General features: G+C 38.6%; 1 protein-coding gene across 2 annotated transcripts in view; it reads right to left on the minus strand.

The window, feature by feature from the left end:
- Window positions 1–27,894, minus strand: part of ar (androgen receptor) — a 147,415-nt gene that overhangs the window by 56,792 nt on the left and 62,729 nt on the right. For both annotated transcript variants that reach the window (XM_058774907.1, XM_058774906.1), the window contains exon 3: window positions 19,039–19,155. In XM_058774907.1, the coding sequence (XP_058630890.1) occupies window positions 19,039–19,155 (117 nt within the window). The remainder of the gene's footprint in view (window positions 1–19,038; window positions 19,156–27,894) is intronic.

Below are 27,894 nucleotides of genomic sequence, written 5' to 3' on the forward strand. Positions count from 1 at the left end.
GTCATGCAAACATTTTGCTGTCAGGAGTGGGTGAGGCTTATGCGAGTGAATGAGTGCTGCTGTGCGCAGGCGCATTAACCAGACAGAGCGCAATCGAACAGGAGCGCAATAGGAGTGTGACGAGACACTTATCCCATGAGATGAGACGAGACACGAGACTGGGTTCACGAGAACGAGACGAGATGAGATTTTTAGACTTAAAAAAAAAAAAAATTCCTCAATGATGAAAAATATAGGGAAAATAGTCTTTTATTCAACTGAAAAACACAACATGCAAAAAATGTAGGTGCATTTTGAAATCAACTTATACTTTATGAAATTAAACTTATATTTTAATTAATTATATGCAGTAATAAACAACATGTAAACTAGAGCTGCACGATTCTGGATAAATTGAGAATCACAATTGTTTTTTTTTGTATAAATTGGAGATCACGATTCTCTCACAAAATAACGTAATTTACTAGTTGTTCTGACAAAATGTTCATTGCTTAAGTCTTTTAAAAAAAATATATATATAAATATATTCATTTGAACAAAATGTTTAAAAAAAATTGAAAGAAGGAGTCAGTGTCTCACTTCATAAGACTTGTTTCACTATTGTAATCTCCTGAATGAATGATTCAATGTCAAATAAATTTTTTTCTGGCGGAAGATGATAAGCGGTACAATACAAGTGTTAAGATACTTTCGTTTTGATCGCTACTATAGACAATAAGTGTTTATACCCAAACTATAAACTTTTATCCCAGTACTTCTGTAATTTAAATGTCTGTAACACAGAAATAATGATGTGTGGTTGAAAAAACTGTTTGTGTTGCTCTTTCTGGATCAGCAGCAGCATGAATGCAGATTTGAATGTCTTTAACACCTGTTTCACATCGTAAGCGTCAGTGGAGCTTGAGCAGCGCGTGTTTAGTCTGACAGCGTTCACATCGGAAGAGTGATGATGGTCGACCCTCTGATTCATCAACATCTCACGCTCCACTGACACTCACGATGTGAAACAGTCTTAATAGACATAGCTGAATCGTTGTCATTCAGGAATAAGATCGCAAGTGAAATTTTTAATGATTAATGGTACAGCTCTAATGTAAACATTGCAAAATATTTTACGAGGATATCGTCACGTTCTCGCGAGATCTAGTGCCGCTTGATCTCGTCACATCCCTAGAGCGCAATAATTCTGAGTAAAATATATATTTTGCTAAAATATTTGTTGTTGGACATTAAATGTGTCTTTTGTAGAATTTTAAACCTACATATATAAGTGTATTTTTATAATAGCAGTTACTGTGAAGGGACTATTTTAATAGGTAAATCAAATGTAAGCTAGTACAGTACTTATTACTAAGCTCAAATGAGTTAATGTGTTTCTTATAGCAGTTAAAATATAGTCATTTTACTTATTTTCATTTTCATTCAGTGATTTTAACTTTTAATTTAGTTATTTTAATGCTTTAAAGAGCAATTTTAGATTGCAATGTTAAAAGTTCTGCTATCTGTTCTGCAAACTATAAAAGGTACAGCTGTTATAAAATCAGAGAGAAAGGCTGCATGGCTAGAAAAAAAATAATAATAAGTCAAATAATAGTAAGTGAGAGAGTCAGTGGTAATATCATTGTATTCCTATTGGTCAGTGTTAGAGGAACTCAGCTTAGCCTGACAGTTAACCTGCTTTAAATGGGCCAGTTGCATAAACATACTTACAACATACAGTCTTAACAAAAGTAACTATGTTAAAGTCGGCATGAAACGGAAGTTGCGACTGTCTTTTCTTCTCTACTGTGACGTATATCCGAGTGAAACGGCATCTGAAATGAGAGGGCGGGACTTGATTTCGTCCTTCGAGAATTGATTGGATCGATGGAAGTTGGGGGCGTTACTAACAAATTGGAGGCAGATCTGAAATGCCAGTTTGCAGTTAGTGGTGGGGCATTTCTCGTCACTGGATTCACCACCGACACCCAAGCATGAATAAATGTTTTATTTATTAGGGATGACGACCACGATCAACAGCACAAAACATGCCTAAACAGCGCGCAAGCGAGAGAGAGACTGCCTGACTGACTGAGCTAGGGATGTAACGATTATCCGCGAGCCGGTTGAAAATCGATTCAAATATGTGACGATTCAAATCGGTTGAGATGCGAAACAAATTGCGATTCAATTAGGGTAGTTTATATGAATGCATGTCTGAGGGGAACTTACTGTCTTTAGAAAAGTTTAGATGGTATTTTTCTTCTCATCTTGCCTCTGTATAATGCATATTAAAGTTCATAAATGCAGCGCTGCTTTGTTTACAGCGGAAACAAGGAAACGCTTAAAGCGCCACCTGCTGGCATAGAGTTGGTCTTAAATCTAATTTTCTTTAAAAAAAAATCGTGAATCGAATCGAATCGTGAAATCAAAATCGCAAATCGAATCGTGAGTTGAGTGAATCGTTACATCCCTAGACTGAGCGCGTCCTCCATCAGGTTAAGTCATATTCATGAAACAAATTAGTTTGCGATGTCCTAAGAGTAATGTTGTCATAATATCCTAATATCCTTTCAGTGTTTAAGGGTAACGTACTCCCTCATGACTGGTGTCAGTGCTATAAAGTGAAGCATCAGCTTAAGCTTTTCCCCTGTCGTTTATCCCAGCGTTTACCTCTCACATCACTAGCTCCGCCCTTGCGCCATCACTCGTGACCGGAAGAGTAGGTGAGTCGTTTTGAGGGGGAGGGGAGGTTAACATTTTTGATTAAAGATTACGAGGGCACATGAATTTTAAAAAAATAATGAAGTGCACGGATAAATATTATAAATATTATAATATAAATATTATAAATTCTTTATAATAAACACTACAGTATTCCATTAAAAAATAAGAATAGTCAATTTTGATTTCATGCCGACTTTAAGACTGTGTCTTAAGTACTAGTCTGACCAACTAGCAGTTAGCCAAGAGGTAATCAGTCTTACTTTTTAGATTAAAATCAGACCAATCTAATTTTTTTTTGTCACTAACTTAAAAAAGTTATGACCAGTCTTGAAGAGAAAAAAAAAAAAATAGATGACTAACTTTTTAAGACTAGTCTAAGCGGTTTATGCAACCGGCCACAGGTTAGTTTCCCAGCATAAGTTGCCACAGTGACTAAACTTGATTTAGGCCTATGTTAAATTTGCTTCATGGAACCAAATCATTTGACAATGAGTCAGACTAACTGAAATAAGCCTAGCTTATTCGGTTAACTTGTTTTATGAAACAGGCCTCGAGGCATTAAAAGTAATCATATTTTCTCCATTGCATCGTATTGCATCGAATCGAATCGAAATCGGATCTCACTGTATTGTAGTAGGGGTAAATCGTATCGTATCGCACGGTAGCTGCTTCATATGTATCTTTAATGTATCGTATTGTTGGCTATGCATCAAGATGCGTTTCGAATTGGCCTCAGATGCACATCCCTAATATTTATACTTTTGTTCAAATAAAGACCACTCCTACACTAATTTTAAAGAGTCCTCAAATTAAACTCTCTTTATTATGAATTTTATTCTTATCGTTTATTATGCATATTATTCTTTTTTTTTTTTCTCATTAATTGGTCAAAAATGGCTACTGACAAAACACAAAGTATGTGTTCCTCTTGTGTACACAATATTAAAAACATCATTTTTATTTCTTTTGTGCCAGTTATTATAAGCCCAAGAAACAATATACCTGAATTAGTAAATTAAAAGATGCACAAATGCCTCCAGATAATGCTAAATGTCCCTTTTTTTGTTTACCATATAAGGCATAAAATGTAGGGCTGCACCGAAATGAAAATTCTGGGCCGAAACCGAAAATTCTGGATGCAGTTGCCCGAAAACTGAAACCCAAAATGCTTTGTAATGATTATTTATTAAATAATATAAAGTAATTTTGTAAGACTTTTTAATTTAACTCAATAATTTTAATGATACTGAATTTAAAAAGCACAAGCCAATAAAATAACCTCACTTTTACTGAAAGTAACACAATAAAACTGGACAGAATTTATATTAATATTGTTAACACTTTACAATAAGGTTCATTAGGTAACATTAGTTAACTACTTTAGTTAACATGAACTAAGTATGAACAATAGTTCTTCAGCATTTATTAATCTTAGTTAATGTTAATTTCAACATTTACTAATGCATTATTAAAATCAACAGTTGTGCTTGTTAATAGTTAATGCACTCTGAATTAACATGGACTAACAGTGAACAACTGTATTATCATTAACTAACATTAAGAAAGATTAATAAATACTGTAAATGGATTGTTCATTGTTTGTTCTTTTTAGTTAATACATTAACTAACATTAACTAATGGAACCTTATTGTAAAGTGTTACCTTAATATTAAATATCAATATATTATCTTTATTCACTTCTATGTAACAGAATCAGATATAATTTTTTTGTTTTGTTTTGTTTTTGGACTAATTATCTAAATAAAGTATAGTCCTACAAAGCTATTATTATCAGAGCATGTGAGCAGAGCATAGCGTCACTGAAGGTAGCATAATTTTACCAGCGTTGCCCAGTACAGCTGTAGTACAGCATGTTACAGCACAGTAGCGCTACTGCAAACAGGAACAAGTATACTGCATGGAAATTTCATGTCAGTGCGTTATTTGAGCAGATTTTGCTTTTCCGGTGAGCATGAGTGGTACACGAGCATATTCATAGAGCGGAATATTGAGCGGAGCATCAAACCGCGCAGTGACGAGGAGAGTGAAACCTGCGTTCAACACTGCGGGACGGGGGATATGTCCTTGGACCACAAAACCAGTCATAAGTGTCAATTTTTTGAACTTGAGATTTATACATCATCTGAAAGCTGAATTAATAAGCTTTCCGTTGATGTGTGGTTTGTTAGGATCGGACAATATTTGGCTGAGATGCAACTATTTGAAAATCTGGAATCTGAGGGTGCAAAAAAATCTAAATATTGAGAAAATCGCCTTTAAAGATCTTTCAGAAATCATTCTAATATGCTAATTTGGTGCTCAAGAAAGTTCAAAAGAACAGCTTAAATAAACTATTTGAAAATCTGGAATCTGAGGGTGCAAAAAAAAAAATCTAAATACTGAGAAAATTACCTTTAAAGTTGTCCAAATGAAGTTCTTAGCAATGCATATTACTAAACAAAAAATAAGTTTTAATATATTTACTGTAGAAAATTTACAAAATATCTTCATGGAACATGATCTTTACTTAATGTCCTACTGTCAGTAGACTCATGCCTTGCATATAAAATCCCACTAACCCTGAGCCAGCATAGCCTCTCAGATGTATTTAGATTTAACATCTTCTGCTCCATCATGCCTGAGACCTGCCTAATCAGCACAATAATAGCTTATTTTCAGGAATATTCTCATGAAGACTTTTTCAAGACTCTAGAGCATTTATTTCTGTTGAAAAACTGTGTGAAACTGGCCAAGTATTTTGGAGCAAAATTCTTTATTTTAAGGTGGACTACTGACAAACCCATCTCTTCCACTTCTGGCCTGGCTGTTTTCTGATCACTTCAGAGTACTGAATAATTATGTAAATTTGAAAATTAATAGACATAATCCTTACTGATTTCACAAAAATGCCAGCAATGATGAAAATTTGTAATGTTCAATAATTAATTTTAATATAGTTTTATTATGATTTGTAAAATAAATAATAATTTAATTAAATTATTAATTAAACATAAATAATTTTATTCATAAATTCTATATAGAATCAAGTGTTGCAAATAAAATACTTGGTCATCAGCACTAACATTTCATATTCATCTCAGGTTGTAAAGTCCTTTTTGAGCTCTCCTGCTCTTTAGAAAACTTTCCTCTCTCAAACATTAACGTGTTCTAAAATAGTCACTGATCCTCATTTCATTTCACCTTTTCTTCTCATAAATCCAGTAATTATTCCTTCAAAAGCAAACAAGTAAATTAAACCAGATTCTGCCATCATGTGCAATCAAACTGTTTACAGTTGTCTGAAATTTATAATTCACATTTAATGAAGAGTGAGGAGAATGGGGGTAATATTGAGCAAATATTACAGAAATTTTGACTTGGTATCTTCATCAAAATTATACTCACTCACAGACAGACTTGGTGTGTGCGATTCTGTGGTTTGTGACTTTTATCGGTAGCCTGATCTTTGCATAACACACTGTAAATAGGTCAGGTTAGAGTGACCTGCTCGTACTCGCCTACTCCACCCACAGAATATTAATGCCAACACAAATAGACCAATCTCTTAGCCTTGAGCTAATCTGTATACGCACATGCACACATACACAAACATATAATGATTATAACTGAAGTACACACCCATTAAATATCTAATATCAAACCCCATTAAACAAAATAACAAAATACAACAGATCCACACACTCACAGAGTCTGGTTTTGTTGGTATTAATTTGCAGTGGGTGAAGTAAACTGTGTGTGTGTGTGTGTGTGTGTGTGTGTGTGTTTGATTCGGAAAATTCATTACTTCCTTCAACAGCTGATGTCAGGCTGACTTCAGAGAAATGTCCTCTGATTACTTTCTTTAGAGCTTTCATAATTCATAATAGGGTTGGGCGATGCCTACCAAATTGGCATCAGATGATCTCTACAATGAATGAATGAATGAATGAATGAATGAATGAGGCATTTATATAGTGCTTTTACTGTGTATTGCTGTACACCCAAAGCGCTTTACAATAATGAGGGGGTCTCTCTTCAACCACCACCAGTGTGCAGCATCCACTTGGATGATGCGACGGCAGCCACATTACAATGGGCGCCAGTGCGCTCACCACACACCAGCTATAGGTGGAGAGGGAGTGATAGCACCAGTTTAATGAATGGGGATTATTAGGAGGCCATGATTGACAAGGGCCAGTGAAGTGAATTTGGCCAGGACACTAGGGTTACAACCCTACACTTTATGAGAAGTGCCATGGGATTTTTAGTGACCACAGAGAGCCAGGACCTCGGTTTAGCGTCTCATCTGAAAGACGGTGCTTTTTACAGTATAGTGTCCCTATCACTATACGGCTCTCACTAACACCTCTTCCAGCAGCAACCTACTTTTCCCAGTAGGTTTCCAATCCAGGTACTAACCAGGCTCAACCCTGCTTAGCTTCAGTGGGCAACCAGTCTTGGGCTGCAGGGTGATATGGCTGTGACAATGAAACATCACGATGGACGATGACATCGGGGGGTGGGGATGGTTGTTTAGGGGTGTGCTCGAAGCGTGAATCTGTATTCGGAAAGACACGGAAAACGAATAACACGTTCTATGCAGCCACAAAAGGGACATGGTCAGCCGCTTGCTGGAGGTAGCCCGTTACATTCCAGTACATAAAATTTCACAATGCCGGCCATCAGGCGATGGACGATGGCATCATCTATCAGCCCAACCCTAGTTAATACACACAGACTCTGAAGCCTCGCTGGCCACTGCACTTGCTCCATCCTAAGCCAATGTGGAATGTTTTAAATAGTTGTGAAGCTTCTGAATAGACTTGGACATTAACGGGTTCACTGTAATTGTGCTTCAGTTGAAAGTGCTGAGAAGTCACAGAATACCCAGAAGAATCTGTGCGACAAAGTGTGTTTACATGCAAACAATGTAACGTTTGCTGTACCTGCAGTATAGCATCTTTATTTTGAGCTCAAATGCAAGGAAATACTCTTGAAAGAATAGGAAATGCTCACTGCACCCTCCACCCTTACAATAGCAAAAAGCATGTCTTAAATAATAGAGCATTAAGCAATCACTACCACTAGCTTAGGGTACATTAATATACTTGAATGGGGCCTAATGTTTAAGGATGTGGGCTACTAACTCCAAGGCTGCTGACTCAATAACAAGTAGGATTCACCCAGGAGAGTTTCTAAGATCACAGTTCGTTTCCACAGGTCCTGTGTCTTTGAAGAAGGCACTTACACTAGAGTGAATAAATAGCCTAATGTCAATAAAGATATTGCTGCAAACTATTTGTAAAATGACCCATCTGAGAGAACATGCAATACATAAGCTCTCTTAGTAGGGACAATTTAAAGCCAATCAATCTTATAATCTGAAAAGCTGAAATGTGAAAGTGTCTGAATTTTGATGACTTACATGATGGTTACATGTTATATTGATTTGGCTTTGCTCTGCAGGTCATTAAAGGATAAAGAAATCATTAAAAAATAACGCAAACAATATTTTCTCTTTGCCTTGTTTATACATAATAAATTTGCTTTAAAAATAGTATAACAAAGTAAAGCATAGCATAAATGCATTTCTGTGTAATTAAATGCTAGTACTCAGTAGTCTTTTTAAAATGTAAATGTTGTCTAAAAAACTTTAATAAATAAATCCACAAATCGCATGAGCACACAGACACAAAGCCAATGCAGAAACTGCTGTCAGGTGTTTCTGTAACTTCATCCACCTTCTGCATATAACCAAACAGCAGGGCATTTTCTTAGCACGAGAAAAAAAAAAGAATCTAAAAAAGACAACCAAAGGTTTGGTGTCTGATAATATCAGCCTCAGGCGGCACACCCACAGAGCGTTCATTGACAACCTGACACATACTGCACACAAAACTGGCAAGAGCTGAAACTGACAACTCCAAGATGACTGGCTGGCTTTTGCATAATTTCCGGGGTGGTGTACAGTTTTCCAAAGAATGTTTAGTTTCCCACGTTGCTACAGTATGACTATGCCACTGGATATGACAAAGTTTGCAACATTTAGAGCATTATACTGTTTTGAAAGAGAAGTGAATCAGATTTCCTTAAACTAGGGGTGTTCAGAATGATCGGCTGATAATCGCTCCGTGACGTTTGATCGGCGGTCTCTGTAAAGGCTAATCTCAAAAATTGATCAAGCTGATGACACACCTGTCGTGAGACGTTTGGCACGACATGCAGCGGTGCTATCTCAATCTCTGTCCGGTGTGGGTAAAATAATTGTAATGCTCATGTCACAATCTCTCAGTCGCTCCAACTAGAGATTGTAAGAGCTGAAGGTGAGGTTACAATTCATATTTCTTTTTTAAATAGCTTTAAAAAAAGTAATTTGAAAACTTTCTGTGAGACGTAATTTCACAAACAGCTTAAATGAATCACCACGCTCTCTCTCTTTCCTCAAAATACACAAATGGCTTCAAATCACCATATCACATCTGCACTATAAGCGAGCTGCACAGCTGATACAGGATTTGTCACTTGCACAATGGAGGCAGTGTTGCATCGTCACTAATGTTTATAATTTGAATTTATTTTTAAGTCTTGCCAGTGTTTAAATCATTCAGCACTCGCGCGCTCTCCTAGATTATGCACACTCAAAGTGCACACATACCACGGAACGTGGGCAGCCGAGGTATACTTTGGGCTTAAAGCCACCTCACATACAGCTCATGAAATCTGGCTTGAGATGTGAGTAAACTATTGTGCTACAATTGCCCCATTGTAAAAACAAAAATGCACTGCATGATCAAACATTTCGGTGCGATAATTATATATATTTTTTTAAAAATGTCTAAAAAATGCCCCCCTCCACTGCTCAAATTAAAGTGTGTAAATAATAAGTTATCTTCACTAGCTTAACAGTTTAGTTATTTAGTCTAGGCTTGTTGTATGTTTAGTTACGTACTTGAATAGAAATGCATTTGCCATGATTTAAACATATTTCATGGGAAGGTCAAATTATAATCTGCACCACAGGCACATAAGTGTCTTTTTCAGACGCTGTTCTTGTATCTGCCAATCTTGATTAAGAGACTAGGCTCAAAGAGTTTCTCAGTTTCACTCAACTAATTCCTACTCCTTTTAAGGATAAGAAATCATATTTTCGTCTTGACAAAATACTATCTGCTTTTGCTATGGAGTTCAAATGAATTTAGGAATTTTATTTTTTGCTACAATTTGTTGTGAATGTAAAGTTCTTTTCATTGCTCAGCAATCTCTTCGAACAGGCAGGTCCAAAGATCACTTCATTTGAATTTCCACAATCCTTGATTGATTGATTTATTTATTTATTTAAAATCAGTACTGTCTTATTGAGAACAGTGGGAAACTATGGTTTTATAATCTTTCCAAAAGGAAGGATGAGCTTCACATTTTCAATGTGATGCTTAGCTGGTTAACATTAAATTTATTATCTCATAGACTTGCAGAAACCTGTTCAAATCGATGAAGACAATATGTGCCACACTTAAATCAGTGTTTGAACGAAAGGTTAGCAGAAACCATAGGCCACTAAATTTGACATAACTCCAATATTTGATTTCTTTCTTTTGTTCAAATGAAGTAAAGATTTAACATCTCAACACTGAAATAGAGCAGTTTTATAGCTTACAGTAGTCTGGTACAACAGATTCACAGCCAAGCCATTTGAACAAATATCTCTGTTTTGACATTAATCGAGCAAAATTATTCAAGTTAATTCCAGTTATTGTAAGTATTTAAAAAATATTTTCCTTAAAATAATACAAAATAAAAGCTACTGCAATCCATCAACAATGTTATTTATTATGTATGTATATAGAAATGTATTTATTCATGTCTCAACTTTAAATATAGTCTATATTCATGTCTATATTTAAATATAGGTGCATCTCAATAAATGATAATGTCGTGGAAAAGTTCATTTATCTCAGTAATTCAACTCAAATTGTGAAACTTGTGTATCAAATAAATTCAGTGCACACAGACTGAAGTAGTTTAAGTCTTTGGTTCTTTTAATTGTGATGATTTTGGCTCATATTTAACAAAAACCCACCAATTCACAAATTAGAATATGGTGACATGCCAATCAGGTAATCAACTCAAAACACCTGCAAAGGTTTCCTGAGCCTTCAAAATGGTCTCTCAGTTTGGTTCACTAGGCTACACAATCATGGGGAAGACTGCTGAGCTGACAGTTGTCCAGAAGACAATCATTGACACCCTTCACAAGGAGGGTAAGCCACAAACATTCATTGCCAAAGAAGCTGGCTGTTCACAGAGTGCTTTATCCAAGCATGTTAACAGAAAGTTGAGTGGAAGGAAAAAGTGTGGAAGAAAAAGATGCACAACCAACCGAGAGAACTGCAGCCTTATGAGGATTGTCAAGCAAAATCGATTCAAGAATTTGGGTGAACTTCACAAGGAATGGACTGAGGCTGGGGTCAAGGCATCAAGAGCCACCACACACAGACGTGTCAAGGAATTTGGCTACAGTTGTCGTATTCCTCTTGTTAAGCCACTCCTGAACCACAGACAACGTCAGAGGTGTCTTACCTGGGCTAAGGAGAAGAAGAACTGGACTGTTGCCCAGTGGTCCACAGTCCTCTTCTCAGATGAGAGCAAGTTTTGTATTTCATTTGGAAACCAAGGTCCTAGAGTCTGGAGGAAGGGTGGAGAAGCTCATAGCCCAAGTTGCTTGTAGTCCAGTGTTAAGTTTCCACAGTCTGTGATGATTTGGGGTGCAATGTCATCTGCAGGTGTTGGTCCAATGTGTTTTTTGAAAACCAAAGTCACTGTACCCGTTTACCAAGAAATTTTGGAGCACTTCATGCTTCCTTCTGCTGACCAGCTTTTTAAAGATGCTGATTTGATTTTCCAGCAGGATTTGGCACCTGCCCACACTGCCAAAAGCACCAAAAGTTGGTTAAATGACCATGGTGTTGGTGTGCTTGACTGGCCAGCAAACTCACCAGACCTGAACCCCATAGAGAATCTATGGGTTATTGTCAAGAGGAAAATGAGAAACAAGAGACCAAAAAATGCAGATGAGCTGAAGGCCACTGTCAAAGAAACCTGGGCTTCCATACCACCTCAGCAGTGCCACAAACTGATCACCTCCATGCCACGCCGAATTGAGGCAGTAATTAAAGCAAAAGGAGCCCCTACCAAGTATTGAGTACATATACAGTAAATGAACATACTTTCCAGAAGGCCAACAATTCACTAAAAAAAAGTTTTTTACACTACCAATAAGAAATTTTAACCAAACTATGTTACAGACTTTTCATTAAGACCCTAAGAATAATATCAACTTGTGGAAAATGGGCATTATATGACCCCTTTAAAGCTAGATGTGATTTGAAATAGTTCTTTTTTTTTTTACTGATTTTATAGAAGTAGTAAAATAGGGGGAAAAAACCAAGGGACAGATGGCAGACGGCTTAGAAATATGGAAAAAGAAATCCAGACCCAGAAGGAAAGGTAATATAGTGGCAGACATTGCCTGTATAAATCAACACTGAACACCAACAGCACTTATGTGCACTAACTGCAAGATCCTTCCAGAATGTCTTTTAAAGAAGTATCTAAATCACGCTTAAGAAAGGGTGTGACTATTTATGACAACTTGTTCCATCCAGGTGTGACAGCCCGATCTCATGGCAATTCGTACATATTTTACGAGGTGTGGCTAATTCAAACGAATTTGTACGACCTCACTCGTACAAATTCATACGATTTTTGCTAAATCGTATACGTATTTTACGAGTTGCCAATTCGTATGAATTTGTACGAATGACCTACACCTAACCCTGCCCCTAAACCTACCTGTCACTGGGGTTTAGACAAATCGTACGAGTGAGGTCGTATGAATTTGTATGAATTAGCCACCTCGTAAAATATGTACGAATTGGTCGTGAGATAGTGTTGGGTGTGACGTTGAACATGTCCCTTATTATGTTTGATAAAAACATGAATATTCCATAAAGGTGAACATGGACATATGGATGCTAGATTGTAGCTTTCAGGCTGGAAGTCTAAAAATGTGTAGTATCTCTACATGTTTTCATGAACATGGCTTGCAGGTTAACCGTAGACATGTAATGAGTCTGAACTTTTCATTACCAAACCTCGTTTTCCATGTTTCTAAGCCATCTTCCACTCTCTCTTACTGCATCTCTCTCCCATGGTGTTTTACTCTCTTTTTCCCTTCCTTCTTTTCTCTCGTATGCCCAATGACTTTCATCATGTATTCAATTTTCACCCGGACCCCTGACGATCTTACAGAGGAGCAAAGGACCATGTGACAGTGTGTATGCATGTGTGTGTGTGTGTGTGTGTGTGTGTGTGTGTGTGTGTGTGTGTGTGAGAGAGAGAGAGAAAGTCAGTGAGACAGTAGTGTAAGAGGTGTTGCGATGTTGTTAATATGGCCTCCAGCTGCCAGAGAGGGTCTAGAGGGGCAAAAGTGCCATAATTCTATAATGTGCTGATAACACTCTTTCTCCTCTCTTTTCTCTATTCAAAGAGAGACAGCTCTCCTAATCCTCCCCATCCTGTCATTTTTTTCTTTTAGTTCTTCTGGAAATACCACACATCTCTTACATTTTCTGCCAAACTTTATAGTCTCTCACACACTCTATCTCAGTTCTATATCTTAGTCCTGTAATTTAGACTCTGATGGAAGTTGTTACAGATTTGACTGATTATACAATAATACATGCTCTCGTTCCATCTCCCGTTCAGCATGTGCTCAATAATAACTTCAGATGGGTGCGTTCATAGTCAGTGTCCAATTGAAACTGGATCTCTCCTCCTCATTTAGATCCCTCACTGTGCTGCCACCTCCTCAGCAATCAAAGAAAACAACCTCAGTGCATTGTAATGCTGCCCTATACCAGCCGCCTAAGAAATACAATAATTGCAGATCATTGTCACCAAGTCAAGAAGTGTGCCTGTCTGCTCAGGAACTTACTACTTTATTAACTAAAAGCCATGCATTACTTCAGAATACAGCACACCTCAGGAATAATTTGGGTAGGTTCTTCTCGGAATATTATTCCAATTTTTACATAATTGCATCTAGTATGAACAAGCCTGTATCGTAAAACTGGTTTACAACAAATATGTCAGTGGATGTTCTAGATAAATAATAGCAATTTTACGTAATTTATCAAGGTCAAGGTGCTGCTCTCTATAGTTGCATGGAAAAACCCCCAGCAAAGTTGTGTCACGGAAACCCTCAACTTCATTTTGACCTCTGTACTTTCCTGACTACATGGAATTTATTTATTAATGAGTAATTTGTTTGTTATTGAATAGTGCCTGCTGCACAATTACCTTATTGGCAAAGAAATGCATTTTGAACAGCTTATAGAGCTATAAAATACTGTTTATAACTATTAAAAAATAAATAAATAAATAAGAAATCTTTCATGACCACCAAATTATTAATCAACATGAAGAAAAAAATAAAAATAAAAATCACCCCCAAACTTTTGAATGGTAGTGTGTACATATATGCACATAGTTGTAGTCACACATTTACATACACCTTGCAGAATCTGCAAAATGTAAATCAGTTTCACAAGATAAGAGGAATTGTAAAAATAGCATGCTGTAATATGAATAAAGTATTTCATATAATAATGTAGTTCAAAAGACAAATAATATCTGAATTTACAAATACTACTTAAAAGTTTACGGCCTGGTTTCACAGAGAGGGTTTAGATTCGACCATAGTTCATATAATCCTCCAGGTACTGCTCATTCTTTGGTTTCCCAACATCTTCTGCATATTTGAAGTATTTTCAGCGGTGTATGATTTTAAGATCCATATTTTCACACTTTTATTTAAACATCTCATTCATTTAGTACTGCTCTTTGGGACGCTTCATAAGACATACTCCCCAGAAGACTGAATAAGTACAGTTTACTTCAATCATCCAATGTTTTGCCTTCTTGAGTATCAATGAAGTTGTAATTATAAAGTTGTAATTTGTACTCAAGCAATACTAAAGAAATATTCTTTGAATTACAGTTTAATTAGACTATTAATTCTGGGTTTGAGTCAGATGGAGATTCTATCAGAGTTAATTTAATCCATTCAAAGAATGAGACAGAAAGACTAAAAGAGAATCAGTGATCACAATCAAGCTGATTGGAACACATTACCCTACTGTACACAGCTTCAAACTAAAAAAAAAAAAAAAAGTTATAAAACACACTTTGAAACACTCCTAATGAAATGACATCTTAAAAAAGGAAATCTGTTTTCATGAAGAATAAGTATGCTGTAAATTAGTGATAAAAGCAGCATGCAATAAACTATGCTTCGATTACTTCTGATCCATTATCTATTGCTGTGATAATTTATTCAATTAGTGAAAGCCCTTTGGAGAGACAAAAAAAAAAAAAAGAGAAAGAGAGGGGAAGACCTTAAGAGAGGGAGACTTCTTAATGTAGACCAGAGAGATAAACCCTTAATTATTCATCAATAATTCATCAGTGAGTGTCCTAGAGGGAGAGAGAGATCACGGAGAAATGCAAAGCTGATTGCATTACTTCAGTAAAGAAGTTCCCCACAGATGATCTGAAGACACCCCCTACATGCATTCTCTACGTCTCACTCTCAAAGTAGTCTTTAAAATGGCTCAGCTGCCATAGAGCTGTATTACCGTGACAACTCAATTTATCTAAATATTCAGAGTTTCAAGGTACAGAACACAAACAAGGTCTAAAATCAACACTCGCCGATTTCCATATCCTTGTAAACCATTGGTCTCAAACTCAATTCCTGGAGGGCCACAGCTCTGCACAGTTTAGCTCCAACCCTAATCAAACACACCTGATCCAGATAATCAAGGTCTTCAGGATCGCTAGAAACTTCCAAATAGGTGTGATTTGGAGCTGGTTGGAGCTAAACTCTGCAGAGCTGTGGCCCTCCAGGAACTGAGCTTGAGACCACATTGGTTTTCTTCAGTTAGCTGGCAACTTTATTAGAGACGTCAATGTAATACATGGTTTAAGTGGAAGTCTAAGAATGATTGCCTGACTCATGCTGATGGAAGCCACATGAGCGATTTAAACCAAAGAAATACAATCCATGTCCAAATTAATCTTTCGCAACCTTCTGACATTTGTCTGGAACTGCATGAGGTAGGTTACATAGGACATTTCTCATATTAAAGGAATAGTTCACCCAAAAATGAAAATTCTGAATTAATTTCTTTCTTCTCCTGAACTCAGAAGAAGATATTTTGAAGATGAGTTTCTGGTCCCTATTGACTTCAATGGCATATTTTCTTCCCATACTATGGAAGTCAATTAGGACCAGCAACTGCTTGCTTGCCACATCAACTTTTATGTTCTACAGAAACTCATAAAAGAAATCCATACAGGTTTGGAACAACCTGAGGGTGGGTAAATGATGACAAAATTTTCATTTTTGGGTGAACTATTCCTGTGAGGTGCCAAAATGGAAATATACAGTCATTTGCACTGTCTGTCAATAACATGCAAGGGAAAAACTGCTTAATAACTCTCCTGTAATAGGGAGCCACAGTGAATACTTTTACGGTTGATCAATACCAAAAGCTTCAAGTGTAAATTATCTTTGAAATTTTCTTTCTGTATAAGTCACAACAGTGATTTATGTCATTTAAGCCATCTGTCATATCACATAAAATAAACCTTCACATATTACCAAATGACCAGGACGAGTTGAATTTGTTTCAATAACTTAAGGGAACCACCTAGGGTTAGATAGCTTGCTCCTTGCAGTGATTGAGCCAGCAAACGTCTCATTGCTATGCCTGGGCTGTAAAGAAATAGTTCACCCAACAATGTCATTATTGAAATGTAAGTCCATCTTCTCTGCTGAGGTTATTTGAGGTCATTTTGTGAACAAATTATTCTTTTGAGTCAGTTCTTTTCCATGATTGATCTGAGTGACTGTGAGGTTCACAAATCAAATTGAATGATTCGTTCACAAATTTGACTGATTCAGTTCACTACTGGATGATTCACAGCAGTTCTCTAACCACTGGAGGGGGAAGAATAGTGATTTAAATTTTTAGCCTGTTCCTCACACAAAGCACACAGAAAATATAGTATGCCTTCAAAAAACTTGGACAGAAGTGCAATACTTTTTCTTCAGTGGTCATAATGAAATGTAAAAGACATGAGCAAGGATTCTTAACTTTGTTCTTGTTCCACAGAAGAAAAAGAAAATTATAAAGACTCAGACCCAAAGTTATTTTAGTATCATTGAGATTCTACTAGAGTTTTAATATTTATAATGTTTTTGGTGAGGTTTTAGTTATTTTTGTCATTTTTATTAGTTTTTGCTATTTTAAATATGTCTATATAGTTTTTATTCATTTTTATTTCAGTTTAAGTTATTTTAGTACATCAAGTTAAACTGAATGAGAAATCGTTAACTGGTAAGTATCTGAAATAAAATAAGTTTAATTTGTTAATATTTAAATCATTTTAATATTTAAATATATATATATATATATATATATATATATATATATATATATATATATATATATATATATATATATATTGCTGGTCATATAATTAGAATATCATCAAAAGTTGATTTATTTCACTAATTCCATTCAAAAAGTGAAACTTGTATATTACATTCATTCATTACACACAGACTGATATATTTCAAATGTTTATTTCTTTTAATTTTGATGATTATAACTGACAACTAAGGAAAATCCCAAATTCAGTATCTCAGAAAATTAGAATATTGTGAAAAGGTTCAATATTGAAGACACCTGGTGCCACACTCTAATCAGCTAATTAACTCAAAACACCTGCAAAGGCCTTTAAATGGTCTCTCAGTCTAGTTCTGTAGGCTACACAATCGTGGGGAAGACTGCTGACTTGACAGTTGTCCAAAAGACGACCATTGACCCGTTGCACAAGGAGGGCAAGACACAAAAGGTCATTGCAAAAGAGGCTGGCTGTTCACAGAGCTCTGTGTCCAAGCACATTAATAGAGAGGCGAAGGGAAGGAAAAGATGTGGTAGAAAAGAGTGTACAAGCAATAGGCATAACCGCACCCTGGAGAGGATTGTGAAACAAAACCCATTCAAAAATGTGGGGGAGATTCACAAAGAGTGGACTGCAGCTGGAGTCAGTGCTTCAAGAACCACTACGCACAGACGTATGCAAGACATGGGTTTCAGCTGTCGCATTCCTTGTGTCAAGCCACTCTTGAACAACAGACAGCGTCAGAAGCGTCTCGCCTGGGCTAAAGACAAAAAGGACTGGACTGTTGCTGAGTGGTCCAAAGTTATGTTCTCTGATGAAAGTAAATTTTGCATTTCCTTTGGAAATCAGGGTCCCAGAGTCTGGAGGAAGAGAGGAGAGGCACACAATCCATGTTGCTTGAGGTCCAGTGTAAAGTTTCCACAGTCAGTGATGGTTTGGGGTGCCATGTCATCTGCTGGTGTTGGTCCACTGTGTTTTCTAAAGTCCAAGGTCAACGCAGCTGTATACCAGGAAGTTTTAGAGCACTTCATGCTTCCTGCTGCTGACCAACTTTATGGAGATGCAGATTTAATTTTCCAACAGGACTTGGTACCTGCATACAGTGCCAAAGCAACCAGTATCTGGTTTAAGGACGATGGTATCCCTGTTCTTAATTGGCCAGCAAACTCGCCTGACCTTAACCCCATAGAAAATCTATGGGGTATTGTGATGAGTAAAATGCGATATGCCAGATCCAACAATGCAGAAGAGCTTAAGGCCACTATCAGAGCAACCTGGGCTCTCATAACACCTGAGCAGTGCCACAGACTGATCGACTCCATGCCACGCCGCATTGCTGCAGTAATTCAGGCAAAAGGAGCCCCAACTAAGTATTGAGTGCTGTACATGCTCATATTTTTCATGTTCATACTTTTGGTCTTAAGTAATATTCTAATTTTCTGAGATACTGAATTTGGGATTTTCCTTAGTCAGTTATAATCATCAAAATTAAAAGAAATAAACATTTGAAATATATCAGTCTGTGTGTAATGAATGAATATAATATACAAGTTTCACTTTTTGAATGCAATTAGTGAAATAAATCAACTTTTTGATGATATTCTAATTATATGACCAGCACCTGTATATGTATATATATATATATAAAATTTTCAAGGATCAAAAAAATCAGGTTTTAGTTACCTATAATAACCCTGTTTGGAATGACGTGAGAGTACGTAAATGATGACATTTTTGGGTGAACTATTAGCCACTATATAGCGCATCAGAGTAAAGCACAAATGGGAGCACACAATTTACCTCCCAGGGTCATCCCAGCCTCAAAACACTTCTTCAGACGGCAGGATGGGCAGTTCTTCCTCCTCAGTTTATCTATGGTGCAGTCATTCCTGCTAGCGCAGAGATACTTCTGCTTCCCTAGAAAAAGAAACAGACGTTTTTCAGAAGTTTTATTTTTTGAGTCAGTTGGCAGCCAAAGTAAAGCTCCAAAAAGGACAGAGCTGGATGTATCATATTTACACCAAGATAAAACAGAATAAAAATAAAGAACACACACACACACACACACACACACACACACACACACACACACACACACACAGTATGCTCCAATTAGAGGGTGCTGTTAATGTGACAAGCCAGTTGCTGCCCTCACTCTGGGCACCTGGGGACAGCCAAATGAAAACTGCAGAGTGAGATTTGAAAAGAGGTTCCACGGTGTGTGTGTGTGTGTGTGTGTCTTAATCAGGAATACAGAGCCACTGCTGCAGTAACCTACACAACTGCAGTCAGGTCTGACATAAAATTACAATGAGATGTCACAGACATCCACTGCCAGACCTACATACAATTATAACAAGATCTGAGAATAAAACAGAAGTAAAACCTAATCAACAGTAAATCATGCACAAAAGCATGCATGCATTTCGCCTCACTACAAGAATCAAAAATTAACATGGAATAATTTACAAAAATACTGGGTAACACACCACAACAACCAGATTTTACTTAATGCCAAACAAATGTACAAACTGTAATCAGATCTTGCAGGTAATCTTTTTACAAAGCTGAGGAGTGTCATTTTTAAATGTTTCGTCAGCGTCCAGGAAACCTATTTGACTCTTTTTAGAAACTGGTGATGCTAAGTTGTGGAAAAATTATGTCACCTTTAAACAAATTCAAAAAGACACATCTAATGCTGGGTACACACCACAAGATTATCGGACTGATTTTGGGCCGATTTCTCCCCTTCCGAAAATCCTAGGTAATGTCCCGATTATCTTGGTGGTTCTAAAGATTATCTTATCAGATTTTCCTGTGGTGTGAGGTGTGTTAAGAGTGACTGAATCTGCTCGGAAGAATGTCGCTGAATATTTATGACATGCTGAATATTTACGATCAAAAATCCGATGTGTTGGGGGAACCCCGAGGACACCACACACTATAGGAGCAAAACGGTTAAATCTAGGATTTTTTCCCCTCATGTTTGTGGTCTCTCACATTTTGAAGATCTTATAGGATTTTAAAAATCGTTTAGTGTGTACCCAGCATTACCTTACAAATCTACCTTCCCTCTGTCTCCATTAACAACTGTTGAAACAGTATGATAGTGTGTTATTTCTGTATTTGATTAAACTGAAGTTCATTGTTGGCTGTGGGGCAAGACCTTTTAACTCCTCTTAACTTTGATCAATTGTTTTGTTCCACAATCTGTAGGTGTTCAAAGCAAAAAGGGCATGGCTTTATCAGAAGTGTGTATTATTTTTTTCAATTTGAACATTTATTTGCAGTATGAACATGGGTTTACTTTGCACACTTATACAAATTCTAAAATTATCACTTATATAATTTTTCATATATCTATAGCATATATATAGTGTATATGTAAGGAATAAGGAATAGACTTTCTCCGGGTCTTACGACTTTATTAAAATTAAGCAAAGCAAAACAAAATGATAAATGTTTACATTCAAGAGCCGTCAGGTATTTGCGAGAGCGAGTTTAAAGCTTACAGGCTTTCGTACACCGGCCGTCCGAAGCGTCTTCTGGGATTTCTAATGGCTCGATTCTCTCAAGCCTGCACACGATGCATCCTCGATATCAAGAACACATCCGGGAACTTGCATGCGTCCTCTGTAGTGCTTTCTTGAGAATTGTCCTATCGGTAAGCCCCTCCCCTCGAACGCAGACTAGCCAATGGCAGTCGAGTATCAGTTGCATGGGGAGCGGAACTCGGACATCTTTAGGTTTCAGCGCCATAGAGAAACATTGCAAGATCCGAAGCTTGCATCGGTTTTATGGGGTTTATGCTTCAAAAATGGAAAAACGATGTGCCTGGGGTACTTGATTCACTGATTCCAGGTAGCCTGAGAGGATGGGCAATATAATTTATTTTATTACATTTCCTGAATCCAAACAAAACAGAGCAAAATGTCCCTAAGTATTCACCCCAATACAAATGAAGACAAAAACGTTCATTTTCTGGTTGTCATACACTCATTAAGTTACAATTTTCATCAGAACGTTAACGTTATCTTGTGCTTTAGCAAGGTATCTCTGGCTAAAACTAGCTAACGTTAAATTTAGTGAGTCCATGCTAACGTACAAACTTAAATAGCGGACTGTTCTCGCGTCTTGTACAGTGTAGGTCAAAAACACATAAACGAAAGTCTACATTTCAGTGCCTCTCCATATTAAACTGGTTAAATGTACATTAATTTAATCGTACCCTGCGATACATGAACAGTGTTGATCCTGCATGCTGTCATCCGCGATCGTGATGACCGACCGTAATATGAGACTTCTCCCGCTTGCATTGTGATCTATTAACCCTCGCTTCCAGTTACCCTCCGTATTTTTTTTAAATATTTTATAAATCCCTCCATGGAATATTTAATTCCTGTTTGGTGGCCGGCGGCAGCAACAACACTACAGCGAGAATAATAGTTCGGCCTTCTTTCATTGCGTATACATTTGGGCGGTGTTTTGCAAATCTTCCCACACTGTGACATAGACATGTGGGGGCGTGTTTGAATGAGCCGTTTTAGGAGGGCGTGGTCGAGTCTTAACTTTATAAAGAATATCTCTTTGGTTTTGAGACTTTAGTCTTTGCAACTTCAGGGATCTTATCTATGCACAAACAGCTTGTAACACTTGAAATCGCATCATATGAATCCTTTAAGAGAGGCATCCGTTTCCAAATTAAATTCCCAGCCGCGTTGGTCTTCAAGGTGAATGGCATTCAGAAAACGTTCAGAGATCTGAAAGATGCCAAAGATTATATGGACGGTAGTATGTGAGCTCTTTTATCCTTAAAGGGGTGGTTTACTGTTTTTTTTTCTAGGCTTGATTGTGTTTATGGGGTGCAGTCTAACATGTGTTCATGCTTCGTTTTTTTAAAAACGCATTATTTTTCATATAATTTACCTTTATTCCACACCGCTCTGTCCCTTCTCTGACAAACGCCTCGATTATTTCCTGTTTTTATGAAGCCCCTCCCTCAGAACTACGTGATGGGCTCTGATTGGTTAGCTGGCTCAGTGTGTTGGGATTCACTAAACCGCCGAGCGTGCGTCTAAACGTCCCGCCCCTCAGCTCAGCCGCATGTGCTCCGGTTGTATTGTAAACAATGGCATCATCTATATTGCTTATCAATTTGAGCCCGATTGAGACGCAGAGGATATTAGTGAAGAGGATCGCGCAGAACCTGTGCAAGCACGGCTCTTAATGGTATGTTTGTTTGTTTGTTGTCTCATACTTTTAGTTACGCTGTTATTATGCTACTGCTTATGTTAGCTTTTAATATACGGTTTTATTCTGATTAAAGCTTTAATACAGTACAGCAACCACAGATGCGTCCATGTATAACGCTTCTCATTGCTATGTGAAAATGTATAATTGGAACAGTTTGTTGGAGCTGATCTGACGATCCGAATGAGAGAGCGAGAGAGAGAGATGCAGAGCAGGGGGCGCGAGGAACAGTATTAAGAATGGCTGTTTTAGAACATTAATTCTGAAACTTGTGAATCCATTAGAATCGTTAGAGGACAGAATCGCGATTCATATATGAATAGATTTTTACGTGCACCCCTAGTTTTCTCTTCGTCTTCTCTAAAGCAGAACAGCATGGCCTCGCCCCCTTCCTTACATGTTCCCGAGGGCGGGGTTTATCTGGGTCCGTTACGTATCAGACCCGGGAAGTAGTTCGTTGTAGTCCCTTACCAGCCGTTCTTGTAGGCATTAAACTTCCAGAATTTTAAAAGATGATATCTCTGTTTGCATTGAACTTTCAGCGCTGCAACTTTGCAGATATTGTTTATGCTCAAACAGCAACATTACACACTAACTAACGTTAAAAAAGTGAAATTGCAATAAACCACCCCTTTAATTCTTCATTGAGTGGTTGGCATCTTTCTAAAAGACATTTCATCTGAGGGGTGTTTGGTAAAAGAAATGGGAGAGTTTTCTCATGTTTAAACCTTTGTTTCCCGTGAAGCTTTTGGTTTTTGATTTAAGCTAGGATATTCAGCAGGTGTATATTTTTTCTCTGTGTTTTTGAATGTTTAAACAGATCCTAGCTTTTTATTCCCACTCTGCAGGAGTTATAGACATGGGTGCACCTAATCTTCTCCTTGTTCTGTTTTTGTTCTCATGTTGTTTGAACACTAGTTTATGTAAGTCTGGACCAGAGTTAAAGTTCCCCTCTCCTTTCTATCTTTTTCTCCTTTGCATAGTTTGCTTTTCTTGTTTACCACACGGTTTACCTGTTTATTAGTTCATAAATGGCTGATGGTGTCAAATTGAACATTCTCAGCCTCAATGTAAGGGGCCTGAATAATCTAGTGAAACGTGTTGCTATTTTGGACTTTTTGCAGAAACAAAGAATATATAGCCTTGAGACTCATTTGGTCAATAGGGATACAAATCGTATATCTAATCGCTTTTTCCGTGTTTTTGCTTCCTCATCAGCTTCAAATAAATCTAAAGGGGTGACGATTATATGTCAGCGTAATTTGTGCCTTAAGCTCTTGGATACCTGGGCAGATAGCAATGGCAGATTAACAATTGTGAAAGTTCATATAGAAAATAGAGATATTGCCTTGATTTCTATTTATGCTCCTAATACTTTTGAAAGAGAATTTTGCGAACAAATCACTAAAGTACTCCTTGAACTTCCCAGCTTCAAATTCATCATGGGTGCTGATTTTAATGCTGTTGTTGATTGTTCAGTTGATAGGTTGGGACACTCAGCAAATGTAGATCAAAAATATGTTTCTGAGGCTTTACGGACTTGGATTAGAGATTCCCGGGGTGATGGATCTTTGGCATATACTAAACCCTGATGCTAAAGACTACACCCATTTATCATCTAGACACAAATCTTTTTCTTGAATTGACTTTATTTTTTTCTTCTAGAGAAAAAAATAGTTATTTTGAAGCCATTATGAAGCAGCGTGCTGAATTTTGAATTCATATAACACGGCAGTAGTATTATTTGAATGGGGCTAGACCCAGTCGTTTACTTGCCCTTAGATTGCGGTCCAATAAACATTTTTCATATATTAGCACAATTAGATGAAGATGACAAAAGATGGAGTAATTCTTAATGAACCCTCACACATTAATGCTACTTTCCACAGTTTTTACGCTGAATTATATAGCTCAGAGGTACTGCGTAACCAGGATGTGTGTGATAATTTTCTAAACAAAATACCACTTCCCAAACTGTCTGAGGAGGACCCTGTAAGATTAGATACAGAGGGTTGCTTCAAGAGCTTCATTCTGCACACGGGATGCACATAAGCGCTTTGTGCCGCTCTGTATTTGGAGTCTTTCGTATCATAATGCTTTTGCACAATGAAAGATTATTAATAGCCTTTCTTGTTCTTCTTATATATCATATGTTTCTGCCTCATTACTGTGCTATGTATTTTAATTTTACAGTATATATATTTATATACAAATATATTACTTGTTTTTCATGAATGTATTTTACAACAATGTATATCATTTTACATTATCATTTTAGATTTATTCCTACACTTATTCACTTTTATTTGTTCCCCATTAAATGTTTTTTTCCCAGTAATTTCAGATTTTATAAAATTGTGCACTCATGATTTTTCTAGAGTACCTTTTGCTACTGAATTATCCACTGAACTAGTTTATAATAACATTTTTGTCATAGATTATAATTATTTATGCATTCATTTGTTGTTTTTCTTTACAATAAAGTTGTCTATATTTAGTAGATTGTGTGTAACACAAAAAAAAGTCATGATCAGGTCAACACACAATGAGTTATAAAATTTCAACATGGATTAAAAAAAAAACTGCCCAGGTATCGGATCTATACCGTTATCGGCAAGTACTCAGAATTTTTGGTATCGGATAGGTATCGGTTCTGAAAAAGTGGTATCGAGCCACCCCTAGACCGCTGCAAACCAATCCTGGGGTCGGATGCATCTGATGATGCGCTTCTGCGTCAACATCTTGAACGGGAGCTTATGAAGGGCCCGATTCAAGACTCACAGATCCAAGATTGGCCGAAGGCCACCACCTTTCTTGGGTACGATGAAGTAAGGGCTGTAAAACACCTGCCTCATCTCGGCTGGAGGGACCGGCTCGATTGCATCCTTTGCCAGGAGGACAGCAATCCCCTCACGCAAGACCCATCTTGGACTGCCACCGAAGTCTCGAAGCCGCTGAACTTGGGAGGTTGCCTGGTGAACTGAATCGCATAGCAGAGTTGAACTGTGCGAATGGGCCAGCGGGACAGGCTGCGCAGCGTAACCCACACCTCCAGATACCGCACAAGTGGCACCAAAGAGACAATCGACGCACCCACGGTGGTGCAGCAGAGGAGAGTAGAGCAGGATGGTGCAGAAGGCATCACATTCTGACCCATTCTTGCAAAACTCCCCAAGTCCCTGGGGGGACTGGCCAGAGATGCGTGGAGAGGCATTGCGTCTCCAAACCGCAGTCTCTTGGCCGCTGGCAAGATGGGGCGTCGTGGGCGAGAGTGAGGAGGCAGTGCATCGCACACTGTCAGCCCGGGAACCTGAGAACCCGGAGGAAAAGGAAATTGCTCTTTCTTTGACAATGTGGTTACCGCTATCCCTTGAGCTAAAAGAATAAAATGATTCTCCACCCAGCCCTCCTCCGGGGGAAGGAGCGGCGCTGTCCTCGCTGTCTCCTGAGAAAGAGCAGCTTCCCACATCTCCGGGTTGCCCGTGTCAGGGCCGCTTTATCGCCTCCCTGGACTTTATCGCCTCCCTGCAAGAGGCTTGACGCACCAGCCTAGGTGACGATTCAACACAGGGTGGAGCAGCTCTGGAGGACGCAGGAGGGCACGCACAGCGACGAGCAGACTGGGGCTTGGCCCACAGCGCAGCGGTGGCAGATGGTGCATCACGCCGGGGCAAGATGTGTTGGATGGACTCGGTCTGCTTCTGTACTGCCATGAACTGCTGGGCACAGTCCTCGACAGTGTCGCTCTTGGGCCACAAATGTGGACATCGCCTTCCAGAGGGGACTTTTGTCTTTTCAGGGTAGTACCAACCCGAGGTTGATGCAGGAGGTGCGCTCAGTGACTGAATAGGCGACAGGTGCATCCACTCTTAAGATGTTGCCTATTCAGTCACTGAGCGCACCTCCTGCATCAACCTCAGGTTGGTACTACCCTCGTGCATTTTAGTGCCTTGGCTTGGTGTACTCACAGGACAGCCATGGCATGCAGGGCAGAGCCGGCTTGGCCCACAGCACTGTAAGCTTTAGCCACGTGAGCGGCCGTCAGCTTACAGGCTTTGGACGGGAGACAAGTACGATTCCTCCAAGTAGCGGCGTTTTTCGGGCAGAGGTGCACCGCAACCGCACTCTCCACCTGGGGAATGTCAATATACCCCCTAGTTGCCCCACCATCGAGGGTAGTGAGGTTGGGGGAGGCAGACAAGCAGCTTCCGGCCGAAAAAGGGGCCGTCCATGACTTCATCAGCTCCTCATGCACCTCCGGGGGGCCGCCCCGCCAAATCTTCATCCTCAAAGGATGACTGCCCATCCCCCGATGCTGCTATCGACATCTGATCCTCTTATCGGTGTGCCGAATGAAACGCTGGGCATGCCGTAAGATGGCACAGCAGAATCACCGGGGAGCTGCACAGAACAGCTTCTGCGGGAGGAGTGAAAGGTCCGTGGGGACTGGCCCAATGGAAAGACTCTCACTGTAACCCTCAGATCGCCCAGTGCACTAGCCGATGGTTCTCCGCTCGTGGCAGAGAAGCCAGCGCGGGTAGTGACAGAGGGAGCCACTGCCATCCCAGTGAGGAGAGAGAGGCGCGATCGCAGTGCTGCCATGGTCACACACTCACAGTGAACACATGAACCATCCACGAACGCAGCTTCAGCGTGCTGGATGCACAGACACTGAAGACAACTATCATGGCTGTCGACGGAGGATAGGAAATGACCGCAACCAAGAGGACATGGCCAGAACGGCGTCTTTAAAAAGACGCGAACCAACCATCAACTCTTTTAGTTGAAGTGCCCATGGGTGTCGCTGGAGACAGGGACACCGCTGTTCGCACCGTGACGCCAACTAGAACAGCATCCAGACAGATCGATGAATGGCTTTGTGGAGATCAACACGTTCATCCACTCGGCTCCAAAGCAAAAATCTGAAGAGTGGATGCACCCAGGATAGGAAAAACAGTTGAGCGCCGAGCACGACGATCATGTGCGCAAGGTATACAGTAGGTGGCGGTAATACTCCTAAGCAGTGAACGGCCATGAAACGGAAAGAAGAAGAAGAAGAAGAGCACGACGACCTGTCTGTCATGATCCAAGAAGTAAAGATGTAAAGAACCTGTAAAGATGACTTCCAGGGAAAACGAAGGCGCCCCGGTAAGTTTGTTGTTTATGTACAATCGGACTCAGGGCTCGACAGAACAGAAGTATGTTGTTGCTAATTATGTTTGGAACACATATGCTATATAGCTATGGTTTGTGTGACTCGTCTCCCTATGTAAGTTAAGTCAGCTAAACAACACGTTATAGCTAGCAAGATAACTTTAGAGCTCAACGGTGGCCGCCCACTTTTTGGCTGAAAGCTACATTAACGTTTATAAAAAGGTTTAAGCCTGGAACCAAGCCAACAGCTCC

Source organism: Onychostoma macrolepis, chromosome 05, assembly GCF_012432095.1.
Source record: "Onychostoma macrolepis isolate SWU-2019 chromosome 05, ASM1243209v1, whole genome shotgun sequence".
NCBI lineage: Eukaryota > Metazoa > Chordata > Actinopteri > Cypriniformes > Cyprinidae > Onychostoma > Onychostoma macrolepis.